This window comes from Heptranchias perlo, chromosome 22 (genome assembly GCF_035084215.1).
Source record: "Heptranchias perlo isolate sHepPer1 chromosome 22, sHepPer1.hap1, whole genome shotgun sequence".
Classification (NCBI taxonomy): domain Eukaryota; kingdom Metazoa; phylum Chordata; class Chondrichthyes; order Hexanchiformes; family Hexanchidae; genus Heptranchias; species Heptranchias perlo.
The window spans coordinates 47857461-47884577 of record NC_090346.1 but is presented as its reverse complement, the minus strand read 5'-3'; the positions used below and the strand labels follow the sequence as shown (position 1 = coordinate 47884577).

The following is a 27117-nucleotide window of genomic DNA, read 5'->3' as shown; positions in this document are numbered from 1 at the left end:
AACACTCAACAGTGCACTCACTCACTCATTTGAATGAGCGAGTGAAAGAGTTAACATGATCATTAACTTAAGACCAGCAGGCATATTGGCCAGCCAGTTTTGTTTTGCTGCTTTCAGTCAATTTGTTTTATGAAGTACTTGATTTATATCCCTGAAGACTATTCATAGTGAACAGATTGGAGGCTTCAGTTATGAGGAGGGTCTAGAAAAACCAGGGCTCTTTTCAATAGAGCGGAGAAGGTTAAGAGATGTTCAAAATGATAAAGGATATTAGATAAAGTAAATTTGGATAAACTATTTTGACTCATAAGTCAGTAACTAGAGGGCATAAATTTAAGATCATCACCAAAAGAACAAAGCGAGAGGTTAGGAGAAATGTTTTTACACAGAACGTTGTTAGGACATTTATTTTAAAAGCTATTATGGATTCTGCTTCCACCACTGGAACAGCTTTTAAAAAGGAAGTGGATAAATATTTGCAGAAGAAGAATTTCAAAGGGCTTAGGGAAAGGACTGGGGGATGGGCACTATGTGGATAGCTCAATCAAAGAGACAGAAAAGGTACAATAGGATGAAGGGCCACCCTTGAAAATCCAATTAAACCACATCTATTGGCTTACCCTCACCCAATGACTTAGTTATTTCCTCAAAATTCCAGTAGCTTAGTAAGGTTACTTATTACTTACAAAACTACGCTGACTACTTCCTATGATACCCGTGTACTTCAGATGTTCATTTACAGCGTCGTGTAGAATGCCCTCAAGCAATTTTTTTTTAACACTATGGATTTGACTAACAATAATTACCAGGTTCGTATCTTCCGCCTTTATGGAACATCGGGACTACATTCACCATCCTCCAGTCTTTAGGTATGACTCCAATATTTATGGAGCTATGACCATAGCATCACACACTTCCTCCTTTAATTCCTTGAGGATTCCAGGATGTATCCCATCTGGCCCAGGAGCCTTATAGATATTTAGTCCTTCCAGTTTCTGTATAACATTTTTTCTAATGCGTGTGCGTGTTATGGAACACTTGGTCCCATTTAGTACGACTGGGATCTGTCTACAGTCCTCCTTTGTGAAAAGTGAAGAATCCATTTGATACATTGCCCATAACCTCATCTGTTACGGTTTTCTCCAGTTTATCCTATAATGGGCCACCTGCCTTTCGTCTTCCTTCTACTATTAATATAGCTGTAAAGCCTTTTTGGCCCCCTCTTGTTGTTGATCCATTTTACCCTTACTTTTGCTAATACTTTTAGTTAATCCTTAGTTCCCTTGTGTATAAATCTCACTCCTCCGTACTTTGTTTCTTTGTATAATTTAAAACATTTGTGCTTGTATTTTAGGTTTATTCTAAAATTATTAACCACTGTGGTCTAGGTCATGCTGTGTTTAAACTTTTTTATAGGAAGAATATACTTCTTTCCTCAGCCTGTTTTATAACCTTATTAATATTCCATAAGACACATCTCACTTCAAATCTACTCTTCCACCAGATCAGTGTTTCTGGCTTTAGCTTTCAAAACAATATCAAATTTAACAGTACAATGTTCTCTTGATCTCACAAAGTTAATCTTAAACAGGCTCATATGCATGCAGATTTCTTGTAATTAGATAACCCATAAATCTATGAGCTTTTCTTCATAGCTTTCGACCACTAACCTGTATTGAAGTCTCCCTTCCATGCAGGCCTAATGGGCTTTCTGCTCTTCACATCTTTTTTCACCAGTCTGTAAAAAAAAACCCCCATCAATTTCATGTGCTTCTAGTTTTCTCCAGTCATGTGTGTTCAATGCAATGATGTGTACAAGTGCATCAGTTTACAAAACACTTGAAATAATTCTACCCTCACAGGTGAGTTTTTTTTTCTGAACTCAAAGCATATATTAAAGCGTGCTTCACCAAATTATAATTTCTCAGGGAATTTAAGGTGCTGAGGAACGTCAGTGTTGGAGAATGGAACATGTGCACTTATCCCTCATCAGCTTTGAACACTCACACGTTACACAATTTCAGAATCTAATTACAGAATTGAAAGGAAAAATTTGCAGGGCTATGGGGAAAGAGTGGGGTAGTGGGGACTAATTGGGTAGCTCTTTCAAAGAGCCGGCACAGGCACAATGGGCCGAATGGTCTCCTTCTGTGTTGCAAGATTCTGAAAATGGGCCGGTATTGAACCAGGTGACAGTGTAAGCATGCGAGAGCAACACACACAACTCAGCTTGGGAACACTCTCCCTCTACCTGATCTAACAGCAACGTCGCATCAGTCTGGATTCAAACCAAGCTCTCAGAGGTGACATTTTGTTAAGCCAATGTGCCACCCAATCCCCACTTACCAGCCAGTAGTTTAGAATGTTGCAACTTTGCTTTTGTGCTGCAGTCCTGAACAAAATACTCAAAAACTCAATCAATATCAGACCATCACAAGAGGCCCCATTTAAAAATACTCAAGTAAATAAATGAATGTGCACATACCTTCCACCTTGTAGTATCCCTAAAAGAACCAACGCTAGTTAAATCGCTCCTGCTGTCCTTCTGACCATATTCCTTGTAATTTTGTGAATAGTGCTTTTCTCGTACTAGAAAAAGGAAATCACAATCAGATTTACTTTAGCTAGTCAAAAATGTAGTCAGCATATATATATGTTCCATTTCAAATACCTCAATATTTGTGCATGGATTACAAAAATCAGACAGCAAAAACACGTCGGGTTAAAATGGAGTAATCTCTCAAGGTAGATAGATGGAAGAGGATTTTTTCTTTATCAGTAAGATTTGAAAATTCAACTCCCTAATCCAGAAGTGACTTGCCTCCCTTTGGGCCAGTGACGAACAAGATGGTGAGCTCACTGCATCCAACAGAACCATACTCGGTGAGTGGGCGACAAGGTCAGACTGCGGGCGGGCATTTCTGCAATCTGCTCAATCTGTACGCCAGCAGTGACAGGCATTGCTACTCCACTTGATATTTTTAAAATCTTGAACATTTTAATTGGTAGAATTGGAATGTCTGATTCCAGCATCACCACTAATTAAGGCATACAAGCTCCTTCAACAATGCAATGCATATTGCCGCAGAATTGGAAAGGTTATTTTAATCTAATTGTAACTAAACTTCTAAGTATTTTAAAAAATACTTAAAAGCTGCCCTTGGACTGTCCTTCAACCTCGGCTCTCAACGGGTGAGTTTCATCAGTTCTCAATTGGAATCCAGGGTTTTAAACTCCAACCTCATGGGGAGAACAAACTGACAGGACCAGCTCACTGCCTCAGAAACTCACCGGTGACTGGCCACCAGTCTGGAGTAGGAAGTGTAGTGACAGAAGGCAACTGCAGGTGGACAATCTAAAAGGAAGCTTTTTGTTGGCACACATACCACCTATGTCATGTGCCACAGAAAAGAGATTAAGGTAGGTGACTGAAAGCTGGCACAAAAAAGGTGGGTTTTGAGGAAGCTTCAAGATCAAGGCCAAGGCGACAGAAAGCTCTGCCACCAATGGTGGGGCAAAGGGACAGAGATGGACAGAAGGCTGGAGTTGGAGGACTGAAGGGTGCAGAGGGGAACCATTACTGGAGAAGGTTGCAGAGATAGGTAGGTGCATTGTCATGGGGAGAGTTGAAGATGAAGGGGAAGGATTATTATTATAAAAATTGCATGCACCGTGGGATGGAGAACCATTTTAGATCAGCGAGGAGTGGAGGGTGATTGGGATGGAGGAACCTAGGGAGCGCAGGTGTAGGTGGCTGTGGTTTGGACACTGGAGTTTGTGGAGGGTGGACATTTGAAGGCTAGTGAGAGAGAGTATTGAAGTATTTGATTCTGGACACAACAGTGTGGGTAAGGGTTTCTGCAGTGGGTGGGGGGCTGACGTAGATGGGCAACGTTGCAGAATTGAACGTAAGTAGACGTGGTGATGGAAAGGATGTGAAATACAACCTGACTGCTGAATAATAGGGAAAAAAATTTTGAGCAAAAAACAACTTTGAATTAACAGGAGTGGAGTGTTTTGCCTACCAACTCTGCCGTTTTTAACTGATGACCTTTAAAAGTGTTGAACTTCTATTGATCATAGATGTGTAGAACTTAACAATCCTCACCTCCCAGCTAAGGGTCGGCAGGGAATCAAGAACACTGAGGAAAAGTAGGCATTTAAAAACAAGTCAAATATTTTAAATGTCGATGTAATAATGGACTTACAATGTTCTTTATCCAGTTTTGAATAAGGTTTGTGTGAATCACTGCCATTTTCTAACCTCTGCCTGGACCAGTCACTATGATGGTCAGAAAGAGATCCTGATCCAACACAGTCCAAAAGATGTCTGTTTAAACTTCTATTATACTCATTCACTGTTTCCTCTGAAAAGAAATAGTACAGTAATAAGAAATCATTAGAAAAAATGGCATCTAGGATTTAAACATATAATAAATGCAGCAATTTAGTACAATGATCTAACAGCCCATACATAACAATCACATTGGCTTTGCAAACAGTATTTCAAAATAAGTTTAATCTTTAAAAAATGATGGCTAGAGATAATTTGGGAAAAGTATTCCTTGTTCTGGGACAGGTAATAGACAATCACCTGTCCCAATGCGTCTAATACAAGATAGAGGAACTAATTCATCATAGGTCTAGCTTTACTTTAAGCTACAACTGAGACCACCTTTACCATTAATGCATTTTGCAATGCAATCTTAAGTTGATTACTAAAGATCTGCTGTACATTCCCTAGGATGCCCGAGGGATCGGAAACAAATCCAATTAGCCCCAGCGTAATTTGTCCATCACAGACTGGTTGGCTGGCTATTTTGATCTCTCAGCTCATAAACTTTACAAATAAAATATTCATGTAGTTATTCTGAACATATGGATTACCTGCTAGAATTGCTTTCAAAAGTTATTTTATTCAGCCATTACTGCTGAGATGTCAAGCAGTCTGGTCCAGTACGGGTATAAAAATGTTCTTGTACCTGCCAGTACAGTTCTGGTACTGGTTCATATAATGCAGCTGTAGAAGGGTGGGGGCACTGGTGCCCTGTAGCGCTTGTTTGTATTTTTTTTTTATTATTTTACATCCCACCCTCACCACCCCCCCATGCCCCCGTAAAGCCTCGTACTTCTGCTTGGGACACTCCGCAGACCTATAGCTTCCAGATCTCACACTACGATGATTCAACTTCTGGACTGAATGAGAGAATGGCGGGTACTGGTCTGTTACTGGTACCCTGCCGGTTCCAACAGGGCTTTTGGAATTTGCATTAGTCAATCACTACCAATAACAGGATCTGATGCAGAGATTTAAACAGTAAACAGTCCCATTCGAACTCTTGCATGGTCTGATGGAGCATCAGTCAATGATCACTTTTCCCGGGAAGTTTGGTTAATTTAAAGGACTGTGTTTTTGCAATGCAGTTTTGGTATCTTAAACACCAAGCATAAGGATTCTGAAGAGAATAAAATGCAGATATTAAAAAGATTAGCCCCGTGCAACAATGTTAAAACATTTACATTTTGAACAGAAGTACATTAAAATTTTATATTTAAAGCAGCACCAAGCTAAGACAAGCTAATAGAAAACCTCTATATTAACTGAAGTTTCATCCATTTTTTGTGATCTAGCATTAACTACTGGGTGCCCCACATCTACACTCAAAAAAACAGATGGAGTTTAAGATATATAGAATTCTTAACCTTTATTCTAATTAATAATATACAAGTAATCAAACTTCAGGTCATCTGGTCAAACTAAGGCTGGATTTACATATTCACCAAAAATGCAAATTTCACTGATTATAACCCCGCACTGTATCCTACCTCTGCTGTGGACATGGGAACCATTTTGCTTGCTGTCAATATGTGCAAATTTTGCTTTCTGTGGCATTTGATCATCACATGCTTGTTTACAGCTTTGCATCTTCTTATCTTCCGAACAGATATTTCGAGTTGGTTCACAGATCCTTTCCCACTCGCTCGCTGACCTCACGCACTGGTGTTTCCTGGAATGATGGTGCTCTTTTTGGTGATGGCAGTCTTTGTCGTCGTGATGCCTTTTCTTCTTCTTCTTCTTCTTCTTTTTCCTGTGTTTTCTTTCATCAATCTCAGAGTTTACTTCAGACATATCCAACGGCTGTTGCCTGGAAAATGCAGAATGTAATCATCAGTGCTCAGTAAAAGTAGATAACACAAATATACAAATGAAAACCTTTTGCGGTGACTACCTAAAGCATATTTAGGTAGAAAGGACCATTATTCATATTTCCGTTCATGTTGTTGTTGCTACTGACATATGAAAAAGTCAGATTTACAAGAGACACTTGATAGAATGCTATTCAGAACATCAGCAATTTATCACAGCTGATTTCATTTTCCTAAGTACTTTATTATAACACTTCCAAAGTAGGGTCTCGCTAGAAGAAAGGATGACCTGTCTACTACAGTCATGAATCTCCATGTAATCAAATAGACGTCTTGTCTTATCCTAATTGTTACCCACTCAAAGCAATGGGAGTCTCCTCCGATCTGGGAAATGGAAATCACATTGGTAGAGTTAGGGATTCCCTTGCCCATGTTGGCGTTTACATAAATTGTTAGGTGAATGCCGAAGGAGCTTCGCCCTAAAGCTAACCAATGTCATGATGGCTCGATGCTAACGCTGGGTGCAAAAAGTAGAAAAGGGTTCCATTTCCCAACACCAATCATTTCCAGCACTAGCTCCACCTAGCCGCACTTCTTGGAAGCACTTCTTCATGCAAAGGGTAGTGGAAATCTGGAGCTCTCTTCCTCCAAAAAGTTGATGGGTCTGGGGGTCAAATGAAAATTTCAAAATTGAGATTGATAGATTTTTGTTAGGTAAGGGTAATAAAGGTTACAGAACCAAGGCAGGTAGATGGAGTTAAGATACAGATCAGCCATGATCTAATTGAACGGTAGAACAGGCTCGAGGGGCTGAATGGCTTACTCCTGTTCCTTTCTTAGACAACAGAAACATCGTGTCATAGTTTTGACCAAGATGCATGACCTTGACAAATGCATTATAGCAGATCACTTCATTCTCAGCCAACTCACAGATGGGCTGGAGCAATGGTATGTGCTGCAAAGATTCAGCTCAGTCTCTTGGCATTCCAAGAGCGTACTGACTGAGGGAGGTCCCTGCCTGCCCCCATGTTGGTCAAAACATGGAGTACTGCACAGGCACACTAGGGGAAGGTGGAAAGGAGGAAGGAAATAAAGATGATAAAGGCTGCAAAATAATCTGGGAACAAACTGAAGATTTATCTGTGCTGGCTTTTGAAATATTTAAACAGTTTGGCGTGTCAAAGTTCCAAAATACGCTCATTTTGACTACTGATACAGGAGCTTGTGAACCATGAAGTCATTGCTGCAACAATCACAAGAACGCTATGAGTTATACCTATGATCTCTATCTCTGTGTTTGTCTTTTGACGTCTTTTTCTTCTTTGATTTCTTATGCTTTTTCATTCTTCTCTCCTCAGACGTTCGGTCCCGCAGCAGCTTTTTGCATTTCCTTTCAGCATCGCTTTCACCATTCTCACTGTCGCTGCGTTTTCTTTTACGTGTGTATTTGTTTTCCACTCCATTATGCTCAAACTGATTGCTCCAAGTCCTTCCATTAGAGCCCGAGTTGTGTCTCTCTCTGTGAAACTTATCTTGATAAGGATGATAATAAGACAGCAATGAGCCTGGCTTTGAATTGCAGTAGCTTTGCCTATCAGCTGGGCACTCATTATCTCTTTTATATTTATCAATTCTCCCGTCTTGATAGTAGTCTTGTTTGTGGAAACAATTGCTGTTACTACAACTTGCTGATTTTTCAAGCTCTCTTTCATTTTGAGACGATCTTCTATCCTTGTGTTCCCTATACCTGTGTCTATAGTTGGAGTCACCCTTATAATTATCCCTTTGTAAAACTCTATTCTTATCTGCACTAGTCCTTTCTCTACTTCGAGATTTTGCATGGACAATAACAGAGCTCTCTTTCTCCTGAACCCGGTTTTCCGCTGGGCTGGCCGTATCCCTGCTTGGAGACAGGATCACATCTTTGTAAGTGCTGTCTTGTTCTGAAATGCTGCTCTTATTTTGATTCGAACTTTCCTTAACAGGAGATTTCACTAAATTGGTTGGTTGCTCCTCTGGTTTCCGTTGTTTGTTTTGATTGGTGTCCTCCTCCTCTTGCGATCGATCCTTGTTGACAAGTTGACTACTTTCCTCAACTACCCAATTCTTGTATTGATTATTTGTTTCCCACTCAGACTGATGCTTCTCGGTGCAAAGATCATTCTTTCCTGCTGGACAGTTTTCATCTCGACTATTCTTTCCCTTATTACAGGAGTGTTCTGCACTAGGTTGACACTTGCTTTCCAAGATACTTGCCTGGTCACTATTAGATTGAGGTTTATTACTGTGATTTTCCATTTCCTTATTGCCTAGATCTTGACTAGATTGCTTCTTATTTTCAAAACAGTGCCCATTGGTCTTGTGGCCAACTGTCTGAACCTCCTCTTTGCTCTGACTAGACCTTAATCTTTCTTTCGTTTGGTTCACAGTATCATTGTTCGCCGGGATTGCTTGCACATCGTGAACAGGACTCTGGTTGTTGGGACTGCTGTTAACAAGACTGCATTCATCGGTATTTCTCTGAAGATCGCTGTTGCTTTTACAGGGATCAACCGTGGATGGCCCATCAGTGGCTTCTTTTATTGGGGAGATCATCAAGCTTGTTTGTTTTTCAGTCACGTATGCATGGACGGTGTCTGCGTCACCACCTCCACCACGGTGATTTATTGCAGAACTGGCCTTTGAAGACATAAGCAAGTGGTTTTCATTTCCCCTGCAACAGAAAGAAATTTTGATTTCTTTAAAAGCATCTCAAACATATGAACATACAAGAAGGTTGAAAAAAAGATGTGTAGGCCCATCAATGCTCACTCTACCTGTTAGACCATACACTCTCACGCACTGCAATCCCCCCCACACAAATAGTTCAGTGAAATCTGCTTCTATTGATCATGTGGATATAGTGATGAAAACCTGCTTGTAAAAATCTATTTGCATTAAGCCTGCCCTTGTTCCCTCGGTAATCCCGACCAGCATGGGCTGCCAATTCTACTAAAGGTGGTGAGAATATTAAGATGCGCTGCAGGGGAGCTGTCAAAAACCGGCACTTTTATGCCAAGCTCTGCTCAGCTGTTTAAGTTGCCGGTGAGTAGCAAACAGCTGAGCAACACAGAGCAGCCATCCACGTTTAATTGCCAGTTAACTTTTGGGGTCTTGATATGCCACCAGCAATCTGGAGGCAAGGGTCATAATTTTTCGACTTATACCAGCCATTAGGTCCATGTTTAAACACAGTGATTTTTGTTTTTGTTCGTTCTTCTCAAAAGATTGCAAATACTTTAAGTATACCAAAGGAGAAGACAGCTTGAGCAGCACACCAAGGTTTTGACAAGGTTGCTGATCAGCTGCTTAAACTACTCATGTGTCAACCTGGCTTAATTGGTAGCACTCTCACCTTTAAGTCAGAAGACTGTGGGTTCAACCCCCTACCCCAGGAATTGAACAGATAATCTAGGCTGACATGCTCGTGCGGTGCAGCTTTGTCAGGGATAGAGTCTTCTGGATGAGATGTTAAACCGAGACCCTGTCTGCCTGTACACGTGGATCCCATGGCTCTATTCGAAAAGTAACAGGGAGTCTTCCAGTGTCTTGGCCAACATTTCTCCCTTTGCCAATTGCTGCTGGTTCTGCTACTCCAGCGATAGTATTTTATACAAAAATTAACCTTTAACTATTTGAAATATAGATTAAATTTGACTGAAAACATTATAGTGCTAGTAAGTCAAAAGTTAATTTTTACCAGATTGGATTATAAATCCTCTTTTCAAGGGGACTGACGTGACTCGTGAGTTTTTCCTATATAAATACTGCTATTCAGGACCACTTAACTTACCTGGCTTCTTCTGAACCGTTTTCTTGGTTTACACTGCCTGCAGAGTTCTGTATTATGTTTGCAGTGTTTGGATTCAGAGGAACAGGACTAGCCTAGGGTGATAAAATATTTGACACAATTACTTACTGATCATAACAGCATAGAATCAATAAATATACTGGAGTAGGAGTCTGATTTTCATTTTTGTAGCAGCGTTTTACACAAGATAGTAGTAATGCATTATTAGAAGGAGAATGCACACAGCTAAACTGTTAGAATCAGCAGCGATATCCCATTCTCAAAATGACATTCATATTTAGGCAGCTCCAGATTGGACAGAGGAAAACCAAACAGGAAGGATGCCTTCTCATTATTCATACATATTTTGAAGATTGACCCAAGACTACAACTTTACCATTAGTGAAGGGCACGGTGGCTCAGTCATGAAGTTCTTCTGAACCAGGTAGAAGGCTATAGCATCCTAGTTAATCAGACTATTCTATTTACAGTACTCGTGTTACTTATGATTAACTAGATCTCCTATGGCACTGCTCACAGATAGTCCAGAACTCGGAGTGTGCTGTCCGACATTTATTGCAATCCCATTGCAGCCTAAACGTGACTGCGGTTCACCTGTCACTGTGATACAGCAAATTACTGAAGGAAGACATCAGGGTTGACATGAGGTAAAAATTATTACATACCTAATATATAGAAATTACAACATGGAAACAGGGATTCACCCTTCACGCAAGCGAATAATCCTAATCACATTTACCCACCCTGCTCCCATATCCCTTTACCTTCATTACGGAAGGAAGAGTTACAGAACCAAGGGTAGGTGGAGTTAAGATACAGATCAGCCGCGATCTAATTGAATGGCAGAACAGGCTCGAGGGGCTGAATGGCCTCCTCCTGCTCCTATGTTCCATCCATTCATCCAACCCAATCTTGATTGCTCTTGGTTGTTGCCTCAATCACCAACCCTGGAAGTTAATTCCACAGCCTTATAACTCTGTAAGCAAGTTTCTCTTGCTCTCTGTTCTAAATATCTTGCATTTAAACTTGTATATTAGATATATAACTAAAATATACACACAAGTGGAAAACAAACTTCTTCTCTGCTCATTCAACCCCATTACCTCCAATTATGACCTGTCTTTATTTTAAGAAAAACTTCAATTTGACTTTTTTTGTTTTAAAAAAAACTTATTTTTTTAAAAACCAGCCTACCTTTTTCTCCAGACTTCTGTTGTCCATTTTCAAGGGGGCGGGGGGGATAAGTTTCAAAAAATACATTTTTGATTGGCCAAAAGCTGAGTTTTGAGAACAGCTTGTCGGCCAAAAGTTAATTCATGGAAGACTCACATAATGGCTAAATCTCTAATGTGCAAAATCCAGAAAAAGAGGTGCCAAAGGAACTTGTTACAGGTTCTTACAGCCAATGAATAAACTGATCCATGCTGCTCAAAGGGTTAATTTTTTTTTGGCTTACATAACAAATGTTAATGTCAATTTATTATTAGTCACTGAGATAATGACTGAGTAGTAACTCAAAATGTAAAGCTCCACTTCAAATAAAATTGCTGGGAGATACAAAACATTGCAAATGGTTACAAGAGTGCTTTGTTTATATAAAACACAATATATACATAAGTATTTCTGTAAAATAGCATTTTGTAGTGAAGTTCTCTTCCCATTAGTTAATCCATTAGAACGGTAGTTTGGCCTCAATGTTCAACACCCTTCCTTTTATGATATATTGTGGTGCTACACAGAAAAATCCGGCAACAGAATGCTGAAGCTTGTGCACCAGGCAATTCCACAGGTAAATATGAAAAGTTGTACAAGTTACAGAACAAACTTTATTCTCTCCTGGATGTGCATAAAAATACGTCAAAAGTGATGATAAAAATTGAAGGTCAGAAGTGCATTCAAGAATGTAACATTTTCCAGGCTGGGAGGACTGTAAATTAGTTGTGCTTTTGCCTCATTTAACTAAATCCCTCTAGTTTTCCAGCCTTGTAACACACTCCTAGCCATAGTTTAATCTTTACCATTTAAAACCTCAGGTCTGATGCATTTTGCACACCAGTGTAAAGTGGCTACAAAAGCTACAGGAAATGGGTCCCCTTCTTTACATCGCTGTTTCTGCTGCCATCTACTGGCCATGATGTGGAGATGCCGGTGATGGACTGGGGTTGACAATTGTAAACAATTTTACAACACCAAGTTATAGTCCAGCAATTTTATTTTAAATTCACAAGCTTTCGGAGATTTTCGGAGATTCGAAAATCTCCGAAAGCTTGTGAATTTAAAATAAAATTGCTGGACTATAACTTGGTGTTGTAAAATTGTTTACAATCTACTGGCCAAGCTAATGAAACCTGCAGATAGTACCATGTCATTAAATGTCCCCTCTATATACTTGTTAAATCTAAGATGGAGACATGCAAATCAGAGCGCTGCAGTAGTGGAACACAATGTTTCTTGAATGTTAAACTATTAAGTAGATTTGATTAAAGTGTGCCATTATTTGTTAGATCCTGTCATCCTAAAAGAATTTTTACTTTGAATACATTTCTAAAGCTAAAACTGCAATCTGGACAGCTTAGGAAAGGGGAGATGATCACTGCCCAGATGCTGAATGTATAATCAATGGGAACCTGCTCCAGAAACTGGTCCATTAGTAAGCACAGTGAGCAGAAGAGACAGATGGAAAATAACCCAGTTTTAAAGGATAACAGCAATCAAACATCAATAAACCCAACTCTTCCACAGACTACTTACTTCATCCGCAGGTGATCTCTTTGTAGCAGATAAACCATTTGACGAACAATTCACGGACTGCACCTGAGAAACAGTGGATTCACACGTCTGGCGATTCTTGCCACGATTGCTGTCAGTTTTTGTTGCAATTATCTCAGGCAGTTTCTCAGAGTGGGAATTGTCATCACTGGTGGCTATCGATGCAGAGTTTACTTTGAGATGTGTACTGGGTCCAGTTCCATTAATCGTTCCGTTCACAGTCTTCGCATAACCGTTTTCCTTAATTAAGCCCTTGGGTTCTTCATCAGACTCCTCTGAAGATTCCTCATTATAAGGAACCAAAGAACTGGAAGGTCCTTTGGACTGACCATTCACCATTAAGTGAGAAGAGGCAGTGTTTGATGCTACTGGCTTAGCAGCTGTGACAGCTGTAGCAGTTGGAGCTGAGGGTGGGGATCCGGTGGCTGAGGTTCCTGAGGTAGACGGAGACACATTAGTATGGGAAACACTGGATGGAGCCTTGTACAAGTTCTCCAATGGGCTACTGTGGAGGTTGGTCGGAGGCTGAGCTTGTCTTGTCCCTTGCTTGGAAGCCTGTATACTGAAGGAGAGTTTTTGCCGTTTGGAAGGTTCGGGTATCACAGTTGGCCTGGGCAGTGACCGACTCGGAGAGGGTCCAGGGGGAGTAGAAATGTTCCTGATTCCACTTGTGCTGGGTGCTGCGCTGCTGGGGATTTCTTTCAGTGAGCAGTTTCCATTTGTTAAGTGATTTGAATTCTGCAATGCAGGAAAACAATTTATTCAATTCAAAATGTTCAGAATATTTCAAAATTAATAGAGCTTTTGAAAATTCAGTATTAACACCCTTCATTCCAAGCACAAAATCAAGTGGCACAGACTACCCAAGATTAATAGGGTCAGCTTCTTTTATCTCCCCTTTCCAATCTATTGTGTACAACAAAACCACAAAAAAATTAGACCACGATTTCGATTTCACTTCCAGGTCATTTAAAATTAAATTTCTGCTTTTCAACAAATACAGATAAAGTTGAGCAAATACCATTTTACCAAACTAGATAATCTGAGCATCTACAATACTCAATATCTGGTTACATGCAAACAGAAGAATTGCAAATGGGCTATTTTTATAAACCTAATACCCAGCACAATGCATCATCGGCTGAGGCTGAGGAACAGATCTTCTTTTGGGGCTCTTCACAGAACCAGGAATATGCTGCACCTGCCTGAATTTAGTCAGGCAGGAGGGTTTTAAGTTCAAAAGCCACAAACAAAAACTGAACTTGACCATCACAGTTTAGAAAGTCGAGTGAAAGAAAAGGCCATTTGGCCAATCCACTCCCCTCCATCAAGAGTCCACATATTAAAGCCCAATCCTCTTAACTCAAAGTCATTTAATTCAAATGATCTGATCATTCAAATTTTTAGCACTAAATTTCCACTTTGCAGTTATTTACGTTGCTTAAATCAAATTTAAAAATTCAATTTACTGTGGACATCTCTGCCAGCCCAACTACCCGTTGATCCCCTATTTTAAAGGCCACTAAGTTCTTCCCTTACTTCCACTGAAATAATAAACGTGTTATTTAAAAATCTAGAACCTTCAACCTCCCCCAAACTGACTTGATCTAGTTCTGTTTCAAAGGTGTTAACTGACTGAATTAACTCCTTTCTGTGGGCCTCTATTCCACATGCCCACTAGCCTGCAGAAGAAAATAAAAACTTTTTTTCAATCTCTAACCTTGATTGAGGCTTGTGAATTTTGTAATTGTGTCCTCCAGCCCTATGCTCACTGGCCAAGTTAAACAGCTTGCTTATTTCGCCCTTCTCTGTACCTTTAAAGATCAGTCCTGCCTCCCCTCAAAAATAGCAAAAAAAAAGTTTAGTCACTTGGATCTTTCTTCAAAACTTATTCCCCTCAAGCCTGGGATCATCACTATTCTCTGAACCTTTTTTCAATATGCTTTTTCAATTAGGATGAATAACACTGACCTCATCATTGATTTGTTCAATGTCACTATAACTCTGACTTGCAGTCTCATGCTTTCCTAATGCATCTGGGTGGTATCTGCTTTGACTGACTTATAACTGCCGCACACTGACCAGATGCTTTTAGCGTATGAGCAGTGACCACTCCGAAATCCTTTTCAGCTTCTACTAGTTCCACTAAATAATAAAACTAAATGCACATTTTCAAGTATAACTTGGAAGGTATGCTGGTGGTGCAGCACCCTGGAGTAAATTCAAATTTAGGCGTGTGCAGATAAGGATAGAGGTTCTCGAGAATTGTGGGTTATTTGAGAAGCGTAGCCAAAGGTTTAGAATAGAGGGATATCTGTATTTTTATTTTTGTTCTGCCTACTACCTTATCTTTAAGGTGCCATTTCCACATTCTCCTCCACCTCTCTTCCTCCAAGGGTAGGTGAAAGGGAATTTGGAAGCTGATGAGACAACAGGTAGTGATGCATCACAGTGACGTTGGGGGGGGGGGGGAAGAGGAGAAAGAGTGCAGAGAAAGAGAAGCAAGAGAGATGAAAGTCACTGTGGCTGGAAAGAAAAACAAAAGTCAACAAAAAACAAAGAAATCTCAAATATACATTCCTATAAGGAATGCAGAAGCAACAGTTTATATAGGAATCTGCCTACCATATAAGGAGGCATTTGTAGAGATTTTCAGTTCTCTGGTGAGCTGCATTCAAGGATCAGAAACAGTAATTTGACTCAGTGAAGCTCATCTGTCCAGTATCCTCTCTCTCCCATTCTAGCAAACTACCAGTTTGATTTACAACAAAGTAGCAAGATCCATCTTGGAGATTGAAATATTCTTCTTTTAGCGACAGTACAGTGAATTTAAGCTAAAACAAAAAATACTTAATTCTAGCATTATCTTGATTCAGGAATAGAATTTCAAAGTATCTAGTCCCACATTTGGAAATCCTCATTCAAGCATGAACATTTTTACTAACTAAAAAAAATTATTGGGATTTGAGACTTACGCACTTCGAGGTTAGTTCATGCAACCACACTGGGCTCCGTCAATTCACCCCAGAAAGAAACGGTTAACTGATTGACCCAAATCAACAGATATCTTTTCATTGTTCCTACCTTGGTCATGTGTGGAGGGAGCTGTGGTCCAATAAAACCAGCTATAGTTTGATTGGTGGCCAATCGTTGATTGACAGGTGGCCTTGGAGATGACTGGCCTAGATGATTAGAATGATCTGCCCCATTTTTTGTGTCATGAGATCTGAAAAATTATGGATTTTTGTTTTAGGTATTAAAAAAAAATGTAAATTTCAGAGGATACTGAAATTTCTTTAAAAAATTTTACCTACCTGATGTAGAACAGCACATAGGCTTGCTGGTTTAGCACTGATCTGATGTCACTTGAAGATACAATAGAATCATTCATCTGGTACCATTGTCCATTACTGGCCTGGGAATAAATTTATTTTCACTTTTAATTTCAAATATGGTTGCTAAAACATGAAGGCTTGTGAAAGCTGATAAGTTTCCATTACAAAATTATGTTCTGAAGAAATAGACTATAAGAGATAGGAGCAGGAGTAGGCCATTCGGCCCCTCGAGCCTGCTCCGCCATTTAATGAGATCATGGTTGATCTGATTTTTACCTCAACTCCACTTTCCTGCCCTTTTCCCGTATCCTTTGACTCCCTTGCTGATCAAAAATTTGTCTAACTCAGCCTTGAATGTATTCAATGACTCAGCCTCCACAGCTTTTTGGGGTAAAGAATTCCAAAGATTCACGACCCTCTGGGAGAAGAAATTCCTCCTCATTTCCATCTTAAACGGGCAACTCCTTATTCTGAGACGATGTCCCCTAGTTTTAGATTCCTTCATGTGGGGTAACATCCTCTCAGCATATACCCTATCGAGTCCCCTCAGAATCTTGTATATTTCAATAAGATCTCCTCTCATTCTTCTAAACTCTAATGAGTATAGACCCAACCTGTTCAATCTTTCCTCATAAGACAACCCTTCCATACCCGGAATCAACCTAGTGAACCATCTCTGAATTGCCTCCAATGCAAGTATGTCCTTCCTTAAATAAGGGCACCAGAACTGTACGCAGTATTCCAGGTGTGGTCTCACCAGAACCCTGTACAGTTGTAGCACGACTTCCCTGCTTTTATACTCCATCCCCCTAGAAATAAAGGCCAATATTCCGTTTGCCTTCCAGATTACTTGACTTTTTGTTTTTCATGTACGAGGACACCCAGATCCCTCTGTACTGCAGCATTTCGTAATATTTCTCCATTCAAATAATATTTTGCTTTTTTATTTTTCCTCCCAAAATGGATGACATCACATTTTCCCACATTATATTCCATCTGCCAAATTTTTGCCCATTCGCTTAACCTGTCAATATCCCTTTGCAGACACTGTGTCCTCACGCAACTTGCTTTTCCACCTATCTTTATGAAATATCATCAGCAAATTTGGCCACAAGACACTCTGTTCTTCATCCAAATCATTGATATATATTGTAAATAGTTAATTAGTTGAGGCCCCAGCACTGATCCCTGCAGCACCCCTCTAGTTAAAGATTGCCATTTTGAAAAAGACCCTTTTATCCCGACTCTTTGTTTTCTGTTAGTTAGCCAATCCTCTATCCATGCCAGTATATTACCCTCAACACCATGAGCTCTTATCTTGTGCAGTAATCTTTTATGTGGCACCTTATCGAATGCCTTTTGGAAACCCAAATATACTGCATTCATTGGTTCCCCTTTATCCACCCTGCTCGAAGAACTCTAATAAATTTGTCAGACATGATCTCCCTTTCATAAAACCATGTTGACTCTCCTTGATTGTACAAGAAAATGACTGCATCAATCCAAAATCTACATGCTTTATATAGAACATTCTATGCAAATACTTTTATAGTAGTTTGATTGTTTTAAATAATTACCTTGATATAACAGTAGTAATGTCCAGCATGGCAGCTGAATCCTGAATGTACCAATACTGCATACAGCACATACACTACTGGCTCTCCATTTGACTGCGACATATAGGGCCGAACGTCCAAATACTCAGAGTACCTCACATCCTAAAAAGAAAGACTTAAACTAATAATTCACTTACTAAATGAGGTAATGTGAATGTCAGTTTTCTTTCCTTGGGTTCTTAACTGATTATTCATCTCTCAGAAGATTATATAAATTATAGAATGTCCAAGACTGTGCAAATTACACATGGTTTGTTAAAATGGGTAGAATAGTCCTTTTGCAAGCTTTAAAATGTCCATCTTTGTAAAACATAGCACACAATGAAAATTCCTTCAAATCATTAAATTGCTTTGGATCACAATTTCTTCCTCTTCATATCATGCTGACCATTTTGCCTCAGCAGCCTGCAGGAAATGGAGAGGATTTTAATCTTGCCCCAACAAGAAAAAAAATGTAGACCTTGCTATGCTGCTAGGAACCATTTCTGATAGTGTTATTTTGCAGGGGTGTGGGGGGCGCGCAGTCACAGTCTTGCAGAGACGTTCTATCGGAAATAAACAAACAGTCAAGCCCCTGACAACACGAACCCCTGCGTTTAGCCAACCTCAACCCCCATCAGATAAATGAATCCCAGTGATAATAGAATTTTGACCTGGGGAGGGTTGAAACATAGTATTATGATGCTTCCCTGGCTGCATGCCTGAAATGGACCTCAGCATTGGCAAAGAAGAACATTTACGACAAGTTCAAATGGAGGAAAATGAATGGAATAACTGTACTTTACAGCAACGGCCACATCAGAAACCTCTGATTTGCCATCCTTATTTGGAGTCTATGTCTGAGCCCTGAAAAGCTTCCAAGGCAAAAGTTGGGGTAAGTAAGGAGGAAATGGTCAGAACTGTATAAAGAAGCTAGAGGTTTTGAAAGAGCAAAGACAATTCACTGGATGGAATGTTTTAACATGCTCTAACAAGGCAGACAATCTCCCACCCCACCCAATAGAATTCTTGCCTCAAACACTTATGATATTAAGATGAATAGAACTGTCAAAACTGCAAAATACCTTTGTGATCTTTCCACCTGTAAAGTTAGCAAAGCGTTTCAGAGAGAGTGTCAGCACATTTGAAGCTCGATGGATGGTGAATCTTTTCGAAGCAGGTACCATTTTCTTGCACCTAGTTTTGGTTTTGTTATGAAAGAAATTTAGTGTTAGAAATCAACTAGCAAGCTATTTCACGACTGTAATAAATTCAAAAGTTATGATGGGAATTTCTGTGGGGTTTTTAAAAAAAATTATATATGTCAAAGACATTATTCAATTTCAGAATTTTCTTCATTTAATAATGCATTCATCAAATGTGGCCAAGGAGCTAAAGCTCTAACTTTTGAGCTGCAAAGTTGTCACAAGGATTTGTCAAACACATTTGAGACAATTGGTCAATCTGTGACTTGGCTGCTTCATGGATTGCCTTACGCAATCTATTTCAATATTATCTGCATATGTCCAGGTCCTTGAATACCAATGATACCATATTGTACCCGCCAAAAGGTAATTTAAACTTAAAATTAGCAAGCTATATGTACCTTGGGATTAATAAGCAGAATAAACTTTACAGACAGTTAGGTATGTTTTTACAATGCCACATAATTAGTTGCATCAGATCCAAACCCTGGATGAGTTATCAGTTTCAACTGAATTAAGATAAGGCCAGCCCTGGTCCTTATATTGATATCTGTATAATAAAAAGGACTCCAGATAAACCAACTGAAACAGTGAAATTAAGGGAAGATTTAAACATTGCATTCAAAGATTAAGACACAAATTATTCACTGCTTGTGTTGTTGATGGGTAGGAAAACTGGTTTAAGTGTGGGGGAGGGGGAATGTAGGTGTATGGTTAAATACTTTGCAGGTATTCTTCAGCATTCAATTTCAAACCACCTACTTTTTAAAATTTCTCCCAGTTGTAGGGCACAGGACCATAAAATGACTTGGGTCCTAGTCAAAACAGCAGGAAATTTAAAATTAGAACAGCTCCAGCTTGATGCCAGTCAAGAGGTCAATCTGCTTTCCTAGAATGAGTGGTTTTTTGACTCTGTGGAGAAACCCTTAAGTGGGACAATTGCATCATGGTAGGTGCTACGTCAAGCACCATATGGGACAAGTATTTCAATGGATAAAGAAAAACATCCATGTCGGAATAAATTCCTTACATGTAAAGTACTTGGCCCTCTACAGTTAAATTCCTTTTTAAAAAAAAACTTATTGTACTTCTAGTGATACTGCTAAGCAACACAGCCTCTAACACAAATCACAAGAAAGGGAGATGAAGTTTCTCATGTAAATTATACACCACTATAAGGAAGCAGTCATGTATGCCATATGCATAAAAAAGTGCTAGTGCTGTCAATTTAGCAGTTATACAGTAACTTCAAGTTTCACTGACAGATACAGTAAAAAGGACCCCCTTTGAGAATGGCTCATGTGTAAATGAAACACCCAAAGTGAAACCAAGCCACACAAATCAGGAAGGTTCCAGGTTTCACCCCTGGTTTATGTTGAGTTAGCTGATCTCAGCCAGGGCAGTGACAGGAGCATTTTAATTGGTCTCATTAGGGTAGGAAAGGAGGGGGGAGGGAAGCCTGTTTCTGCCCCTTTGCTGTTACCCAGCAACTCCTCCTGGAAAGTGATTGTGTACAGTTGTGTCAGCTGTGATGCCGCCCCACAGTTGAATAGGCTAAACATCATCATCGTCTAGCCTTTGTGTGAAGAGTCACTTGGGTAAGGCACAAGGAGGCTTAAGATGAAAGTCTACAGCAGGTCGATGGAGTTAAAATACAGATCAGCCATGATCTAATTGAACGGTAGAACAGGCTTGAGGGGCTGAATGGCCAATCCTGTTCCTATGTTCACCTCATGAGTCAGCACTGTTGACTATGTTGTCCCATAGTTGAATAGCCTGGCAACATACACTGCTTAGGCAAGTGAAATCACACTGAATTTAATAGCAAGTACTTTGGGAGTTGTAATTAGCCACTCATCTGGCCCTCATGTAAGCTACAGATCCCAGAGGGCATAGTTACAAACTGCTGGCACAGTGAATGTGCAGCTCCCTTTTTCACTGTGCTTGAAATGTATGTGTTAGTTATATCTATGTGACAATCAGTAATTATGCCTCCAGCAGCAAGTAATTTGTAGTGGCAATAAAGGACAAACTTTGTCAGTCCTGATCTACGTACATTTGAAGAGCACGTACGAATGGCACTTAACACAAGATTTCATAGTTGGCTACACTGTTTATAAACACAGTACCAGTAATTAAATCAAAAGCAGCAAATGTGGTTGAATCTCTAACAGGTGCCATAAAGGATTTAAGAGCAAGGTTTTGTTTATTAATTTTATACATTGGTATAGGTGGAAAAAGTGTTGAAACAAATTTGATTCAGATTATAACGCATTGTGTGTTGTCTATTTAACCCTATAGCAAGTTAAATGTAAGGAATCTTACAACACCAGGTTATAGTCCAACAAATTTATTTTAAAATCACAAGCTTTCGGAGATTATCCCCTTCGTCAGATGAATGAGTGAAAAGGTTCTCCTTTTCACTCATTCATCTGACGAAGGGGATAATCTCCGAAAGCTTGTGATTTTAAAATAAATTTGTTGGACTATAACCTGGTGTTGTAAGATTCCTTACATTTGTCCACCCCAGTCCATCACCGGCATCTCCACACTATAGCAAGTTATTCAGGGAAAAAAAATTACAACGCACTACCTGCAATGGAAAGGGAGCCCCAGGGTTGGGAAATAGTGTTTGAGTAGAACGTTTTGTATTTCTCGAGGCTTTACTCCTTTGCCTTTCGGGAACAATACAAAATTGTTGAATTATAGGCTGCTTTCCGTTGCCTCATTGCTTGCCAAAACGCTACACCAGTGAAGGACAAAGTTCAACAAATAACCATGAATGGATCAACCCAGACACTGCTTAAATTGAATAATTAACCCTTATGAACTTACACCGGGGCCTGTCTCGGAGGCAATGAATAAGTGTATGCTGGTCCTTGGAAGGGATCGTGAATGTGATCTACAACGATTTATCTGGAAAGGGCTACTAGATGCCATGGTACAGTAAATAACACTAGAGAATGGGTAGCAAGGTTACAGAATGTACTCTGGGGACTTCAATGTCCATCACCAAGAGTGGCTCGGTAGCACCACTACTGACTGAGTCCTGAAGGACATAGCTGCCAGACTGGGCCTGCGGCAGGTGGTGAGTGAACCAACACTTGACCTCGTCCTCATCCCGACAAAGTGGAAAATTGCCCAGGTATGCCTTGTCCACAAAAAGCAAGACAAATCCAATCCGGCCAATTACCGCCCCATCAGTCTACTCTCAATCTTCAAAGTGATGGAAGGTGTCAACGACAGTGCTATCAAGCGGCACTTACTCACCAATAACCTGCTCACCGATGTTCAGTTTGGTTTCCGCCAGGACCACTCAGCTCCAGACCTCATTACAGCCTTGGTCCAAATATGGACAAAAGAGCTGAATTCCAGAGGTGAGGTGAGAGTGACTGCCCTTGACATCAATTTTACTAGGGCACCAAGGAGCCCTAGTAAAATTGAAGTCAATGGGAATCAGGGGGAAAACTCTCCAGTGACTGGAGTCACACCTAGCACGAAGGAAGATGGTCGTGGTTGTTGGAGGCCAATCATCTCAGCCCCAGGATATTGCTGCAGGAGTTCCTCAGGGCAGTGTCCTAGGCCCAACCATCTTCAGCTGCTTCATTAATGACCATCCCTCCATCATAAGGTCAGAAATGGGGATGTTCACTGATAATTGCACAGTGTTCAGTTCCATTCGCAACCCCTCAGATAATGAAGCAGTCCGTGCCTGCATGCAGCAAGACCTGCACAACATCCAGGCTTGGGCTCATAAGTGGCAAGTAACATTCGTACCCGACAAGTGCCAGGCAATGACCATCTCCAACAAGAGAGTGTCTAACCACCTCCCCTTGACATTCAACGGCATTACCATCGCCGAATCCTCCACCATCAACATCCTGGGGGTCACCATTGACCAGAAACTTAACTGGACCAGCCATATAAATACTGTGGCTACAAGAGCAGGTCAGAGGCTGAATATTCTGTGGCAAGTGACTCACCTCCTGACTCCCCAAAGCTTTTCCACCATCTACAAGGCACAAGTCAGGAGTGTGATGGAATACTCTCCACTTGCCTGCAAGAAGCTCGACACCATCCAGGACAAAGCAGCCCGCTTGATTGGCACCCATCCACCACACTAAACATTCACTCCCTTCACCACCGGCGCACCGTGACTGCAGTGTGTACCATCCACAGGATGCACTGCAGCAACTCGCCAAGGCTTCTTCGACAGCACCTCCCAAACCTGTGACCTCTATCACCTAAAAGGACAAGGGCTGCAGGCACATGGGAACAACACCACCTGCACGTTCCCCTCCAAGTCACACACCATCCCGACTTGGAAATACATCGCCGTTCCTTCATCGTCGCTGGGTCAAAATCCTGGAACTCCCTACCTAACAGCACTGTGGGTGAACCATCACCACATGGACTGCAGCGGTTCAAGAAGGCGGCTCACCACCACCACCTTCTCAAGGGCAATTAAGGATGGGCAATAAATGCTGGTCTTGCCAGCGACGCCCACATCCCATGAACGAATAAAAAAGTGAAAATTTACACAAACACAAAACTGTAAATGTGGTGCTGTGGGTTTAATCTACAAGATGGCTACATGGATGAGTGACTTTTTAAAAAGTCACAATTTAAACTAAATTTCCATACCCCGTGACAAATACACTATGTGCATGTAGGCTGACCTTTGTTCGCTGGGGCATAATACTTGCAAGTTAATGCAAATCCACCAGAGCTGATAGCTTAAACCAGTTTTTTTTTAACAACAGTAATGCACTTCATTCTTTGTTAGTTTTACAAAAATTATGCAGTTAAGCAGTCAAGGCTTGAATAACCTGTCTACAGAATAAACCCCAGTTAGCTTACTCATGTCCTAGTCAATGCTTTGGTGTTGTTCTTAACCTTAGAAACTGGCCTACTTTAAAAAAAAATTAGATTACGACGTAATATTTATAGAAATTGAAGTGCTAACCTTAATATTTATTACACCTGCCAGATATATCTTATTGCAAATGTTTGAAAGCAGAGGTAAATTTATTCAAATACTCAGAACTACACATAGGTTAATGAGAACCTGCTAGGCACTTGTAGGACTGCCCATCTCTCAGCAACTAATAGATGTCAGACACAATTATATGTACTAGATAGTCAGGAGTGATTACAAGCCTGTAATCTAATCGAAGGGTTCAGTGACAAATAACGAGAGTTGTTTATAAACATCCTAACTCCATAACCTGATTATATCATTAATCACTTCCCATTACTTAAAATTATCTTGAACAGTTAGTTTGCCATTAAGACATTGTCAGTCTTGTTTTCTGACAATCAACCTTTGCCTGGAGGTTTTATACCAACAGTCAGGGACTTTGTTTGGGGAGGGGGGAGAAACATTTTACTCAGTGTAACGTGATAGCACATGTTGGAGCACCATCACACTGGTATGAAAACAGCTCTGAAGACGCTACTCCCCCTATAATGGATTACTGATCATCCGTAGGAGGCGTTGAGCAGAAACCATGCCTCTCCCCACAAGATGGAATGGAAGAATTGAGTTATTTTCACACACCTACAGATCTCTAGTTATACAGCAGCATTGGCAGAAACCTGGGGCAGGGAACACTCCCTCCTACTGGCTTGGGACGATAAGTACTGCATGTAGTAAAAGCAGGAAAAATACTTCCCTTCCACTCCTGTTTAATCTACTTTTCTCTCCCTTTATAACATAATAGCACTTATCAAACATACTTCCATTTCGCTGCTGATGCTCGTCTATAATGTTCTGGGGGGGGGGGGGGGGGGGAAAGGGGGCTGAGAAAACAGACCATATTCTCTTACTCCATTTGAAGTTTCAATTCTACTCTTCCCAAAGGCACATCAAACCAAACTATACCCTACCACTCTGTTAATACATCTATTTTGTTTTGGTTCTGGTTTTTAAAATGTGCTGTTGAGGTTGGTGGACAAATATACTTCTTATTTGGGTGGGCGATTGACAAACATTTTTATGTCCACTGCATTTTATACTCCTGACGGTGCTACCAGATGTTCGAAGAACTATTACAAGTATTCGTGACATTACATGGAAATTTATATCCAGCCTACACCACACCATTATGACTTCTCATTACTTTACAAGATACACATATAGATATACATACATGCACTGTAAGTAGAGTCTTAGAAATTGGTGGGCCTAGTCATTTCTGCTGCACCATGAAACTGTGAATGACGCAGTTAGTGCATCAGTGAGTTGTCTCATGGTGAAAGGGTAGCTAGCAATCACGAAACTAGTGATGAGTTTCACAATGGGTATACATTCTTGTATTATATGCATCAACATGCTTATATATAAATTGAAACCTCTGCAGCAAATGTTTTTATATTTCTCTTAGAGAAATCCATTATGCGACTGCACATTTTCTACCTCCTAGTTTAGTTAAATGTTATTTCACTAGTAATTTTAATTCTGTACTTGAGAGAGAACTTTTAAACATATGTATTCTGAAGAAAAATTTGGGATACCAACCTATAAATAAGGATGCAAAATAATGAACATGGCAATACTAAAATAGTGAGGTCTGTTACCAATAGGTCAAATAGTACAATGGCATCGTGGACACTGATTCAGTATATATGGAAGGGCGCTGCCATGGACATGAAGAAATTACTATGTTACACAAGAAGAGCTATTTAACAACTTACCAACAAATCTTTATTTTTGTTATGAGAACGTTTACTCACTTGGTGCATTTGTAGGCATTTTCACCATCCAGCTGCTCAGGCTTTACAAACTGCTCAAGTGCTTTTGTGATGTTTGGTGCAGTCTAAAAATGAATTCATATTTTTCACAGATAATTGTAAGACAGGTAAAGTTTTCCATCGGGAATGCTTTCAAAAAAAAACTAAACATATTTTAGAATATTTCTAAATAAAACACGTACATAATTAAGCATTTTGGATTTTATAGCTGGTCTTTCAAGCTTTAAACTTAAAACTGAATTCCATAAAAATTCATGTGCAAAATAAAGTTGAATTACAGCACATAAATCACCAGTAACCAAACTGGTCCGTAATCCAAACAGTTATAATAATGAAAGCAGTGTAAACACGATCAGAACTTGGCTCTGGAATCTAACCAGCAAAACAAAAACACATCCTTTGGTCATAAGCTAATATTTACGGGGTTTTCAATGCGAAACAAAGCATGTACCTTCGCCCCACCCAACTCATATTAGATTTACACCATTATATTGTAATTCCTGTACAAACTTTTAGTTTCCAGACTTTTCATAACAGATGTCATCCGCTAAGTTAGTGCAACTTGTGTCACAAATTGTGATAAAAGCAAAAGACGACTTGCGACATCTTATGGAAATTTGCAAAGATTTACTGGCCACTGTGTTTACAGTGTGTGTTGTCTGACATTTGATTCTGGCCAATGTGTCTAAATTCCTTGCTACTTATCTATAATATGATATAGTATTTTAGAATTATTGTGCCATTGTTGCATGCCAAAATAGAAGCATACAGCACAAAGGAGGCCATTCAGCCCATCATCCCAGTGCCAGCTCTTTGAAAGAGCTATCCAATTAGTCCCACTCCACTGTTCTTTCCCCATAGTCCTGCAAATTTTTCCTCTTCATCTCAGGTATCATTCTGGTAAATCTCTACTGCACTCTCATCCTTCCTAAAATGTGGTTCCCAGAATTGGACAGAATACTCCACACCTGAGGCCTAATAACTTCCTTGCTTCTAAAGTATTCTATGTCTCTATTTATAAAGCCAAGGATCCCATATGCTTTTTTGACAAATAAATATTCTTTCTTCAAAATGCTATTCTGACATCTGGACTGAACTGTTGGCTGTTCAGGAATCGGAACTGCTGAGAAGACAGTCATTGCAGAGGAGTTTCTGCAGCTAAGTCCGTGCTGCTGGAGATTTGATTTTTGTGAGATACAAGACTAATTTTGCTGGAGAAAAGCTGTGATAGCAATTTGATGCTTTACTGGACTCGCTACATTGCAATTACAAGAATATTGCTGTGAGAGATATATTGGCCGCGCCTTAATATTAAGATAGATATAATATTCATGTTTCCATGTGTGCTTCAATTTGTAAATATCATAATTTTAGCCTGCAAATGTTGTGATCTGTCTACTCATTTGTAATTCTTAGAGGCATTAACTTGTGCAAATAAATACATTAATGCCTCCATTAAAATA

The 27117-nt window shown here is 40.0% G+C and overlaps 1 protein-coding gene across 3 annotated transcripts in view; it reads right to left on the bottom strand.

The window, feature by feature from the left end:
* Window positions 1-27117, bottom strand: part of usp42 (ubiquitin specific peptidase 42) — a 49834-nt gene that overhangs the window by 1688 nt on the left and 21029 nt on the right. For 2 of the 3 annotated variants that reach the window (XM_068003507.1, XM_068003508.1), the window contains exons 8-19: window positions 25637-25719; window positions 18782-18893; window positions 17679-17819; window positions 16081-16181; window positions 15851-15992; window positions 12749-13504; window positions 9980-10071; window positions 7424-8860; window positions 5827-6146; window positions 4209-4367; window positions 2486-2589; window positions 1671-1738 (exon numbers count right to left, since the gene is read on the bottom strand). In XM_068003507.1, the coding sequence (XP_067859608.1) occupies window positions 1700-1738; window positions 2486-2589; window positions 4209-4367; window positions 5827-6146; window positions 7424-8860; window positions 9980-10071; window positions 12749-13504; window positions 15851-15992; window positions 16081-16181; window positions 17679-17819; window positions 18782-18893; window positions 25637-25719 (3486 nt within the window). In that variant the 3' untranslated portion in view covers window positions 1671-1699. Of the gene's footprint in view, window positions 1-1670; window positions 1739-2485; window positions 2590-4208; window positions 4368-4887; window positions 5457-5826; window positions 6147-7423; window positions 8861-9979; window positions 10072-12748; window positions 13505-15850; window positions 15993-16080; window positions 16182-17678; window positions 17820-18781; window positions 18894-25636; window positions 25720-27117 lie in introns of those variants that run through there. The other variant, XR_010966868.1, reaches the window with a different exon arrangement.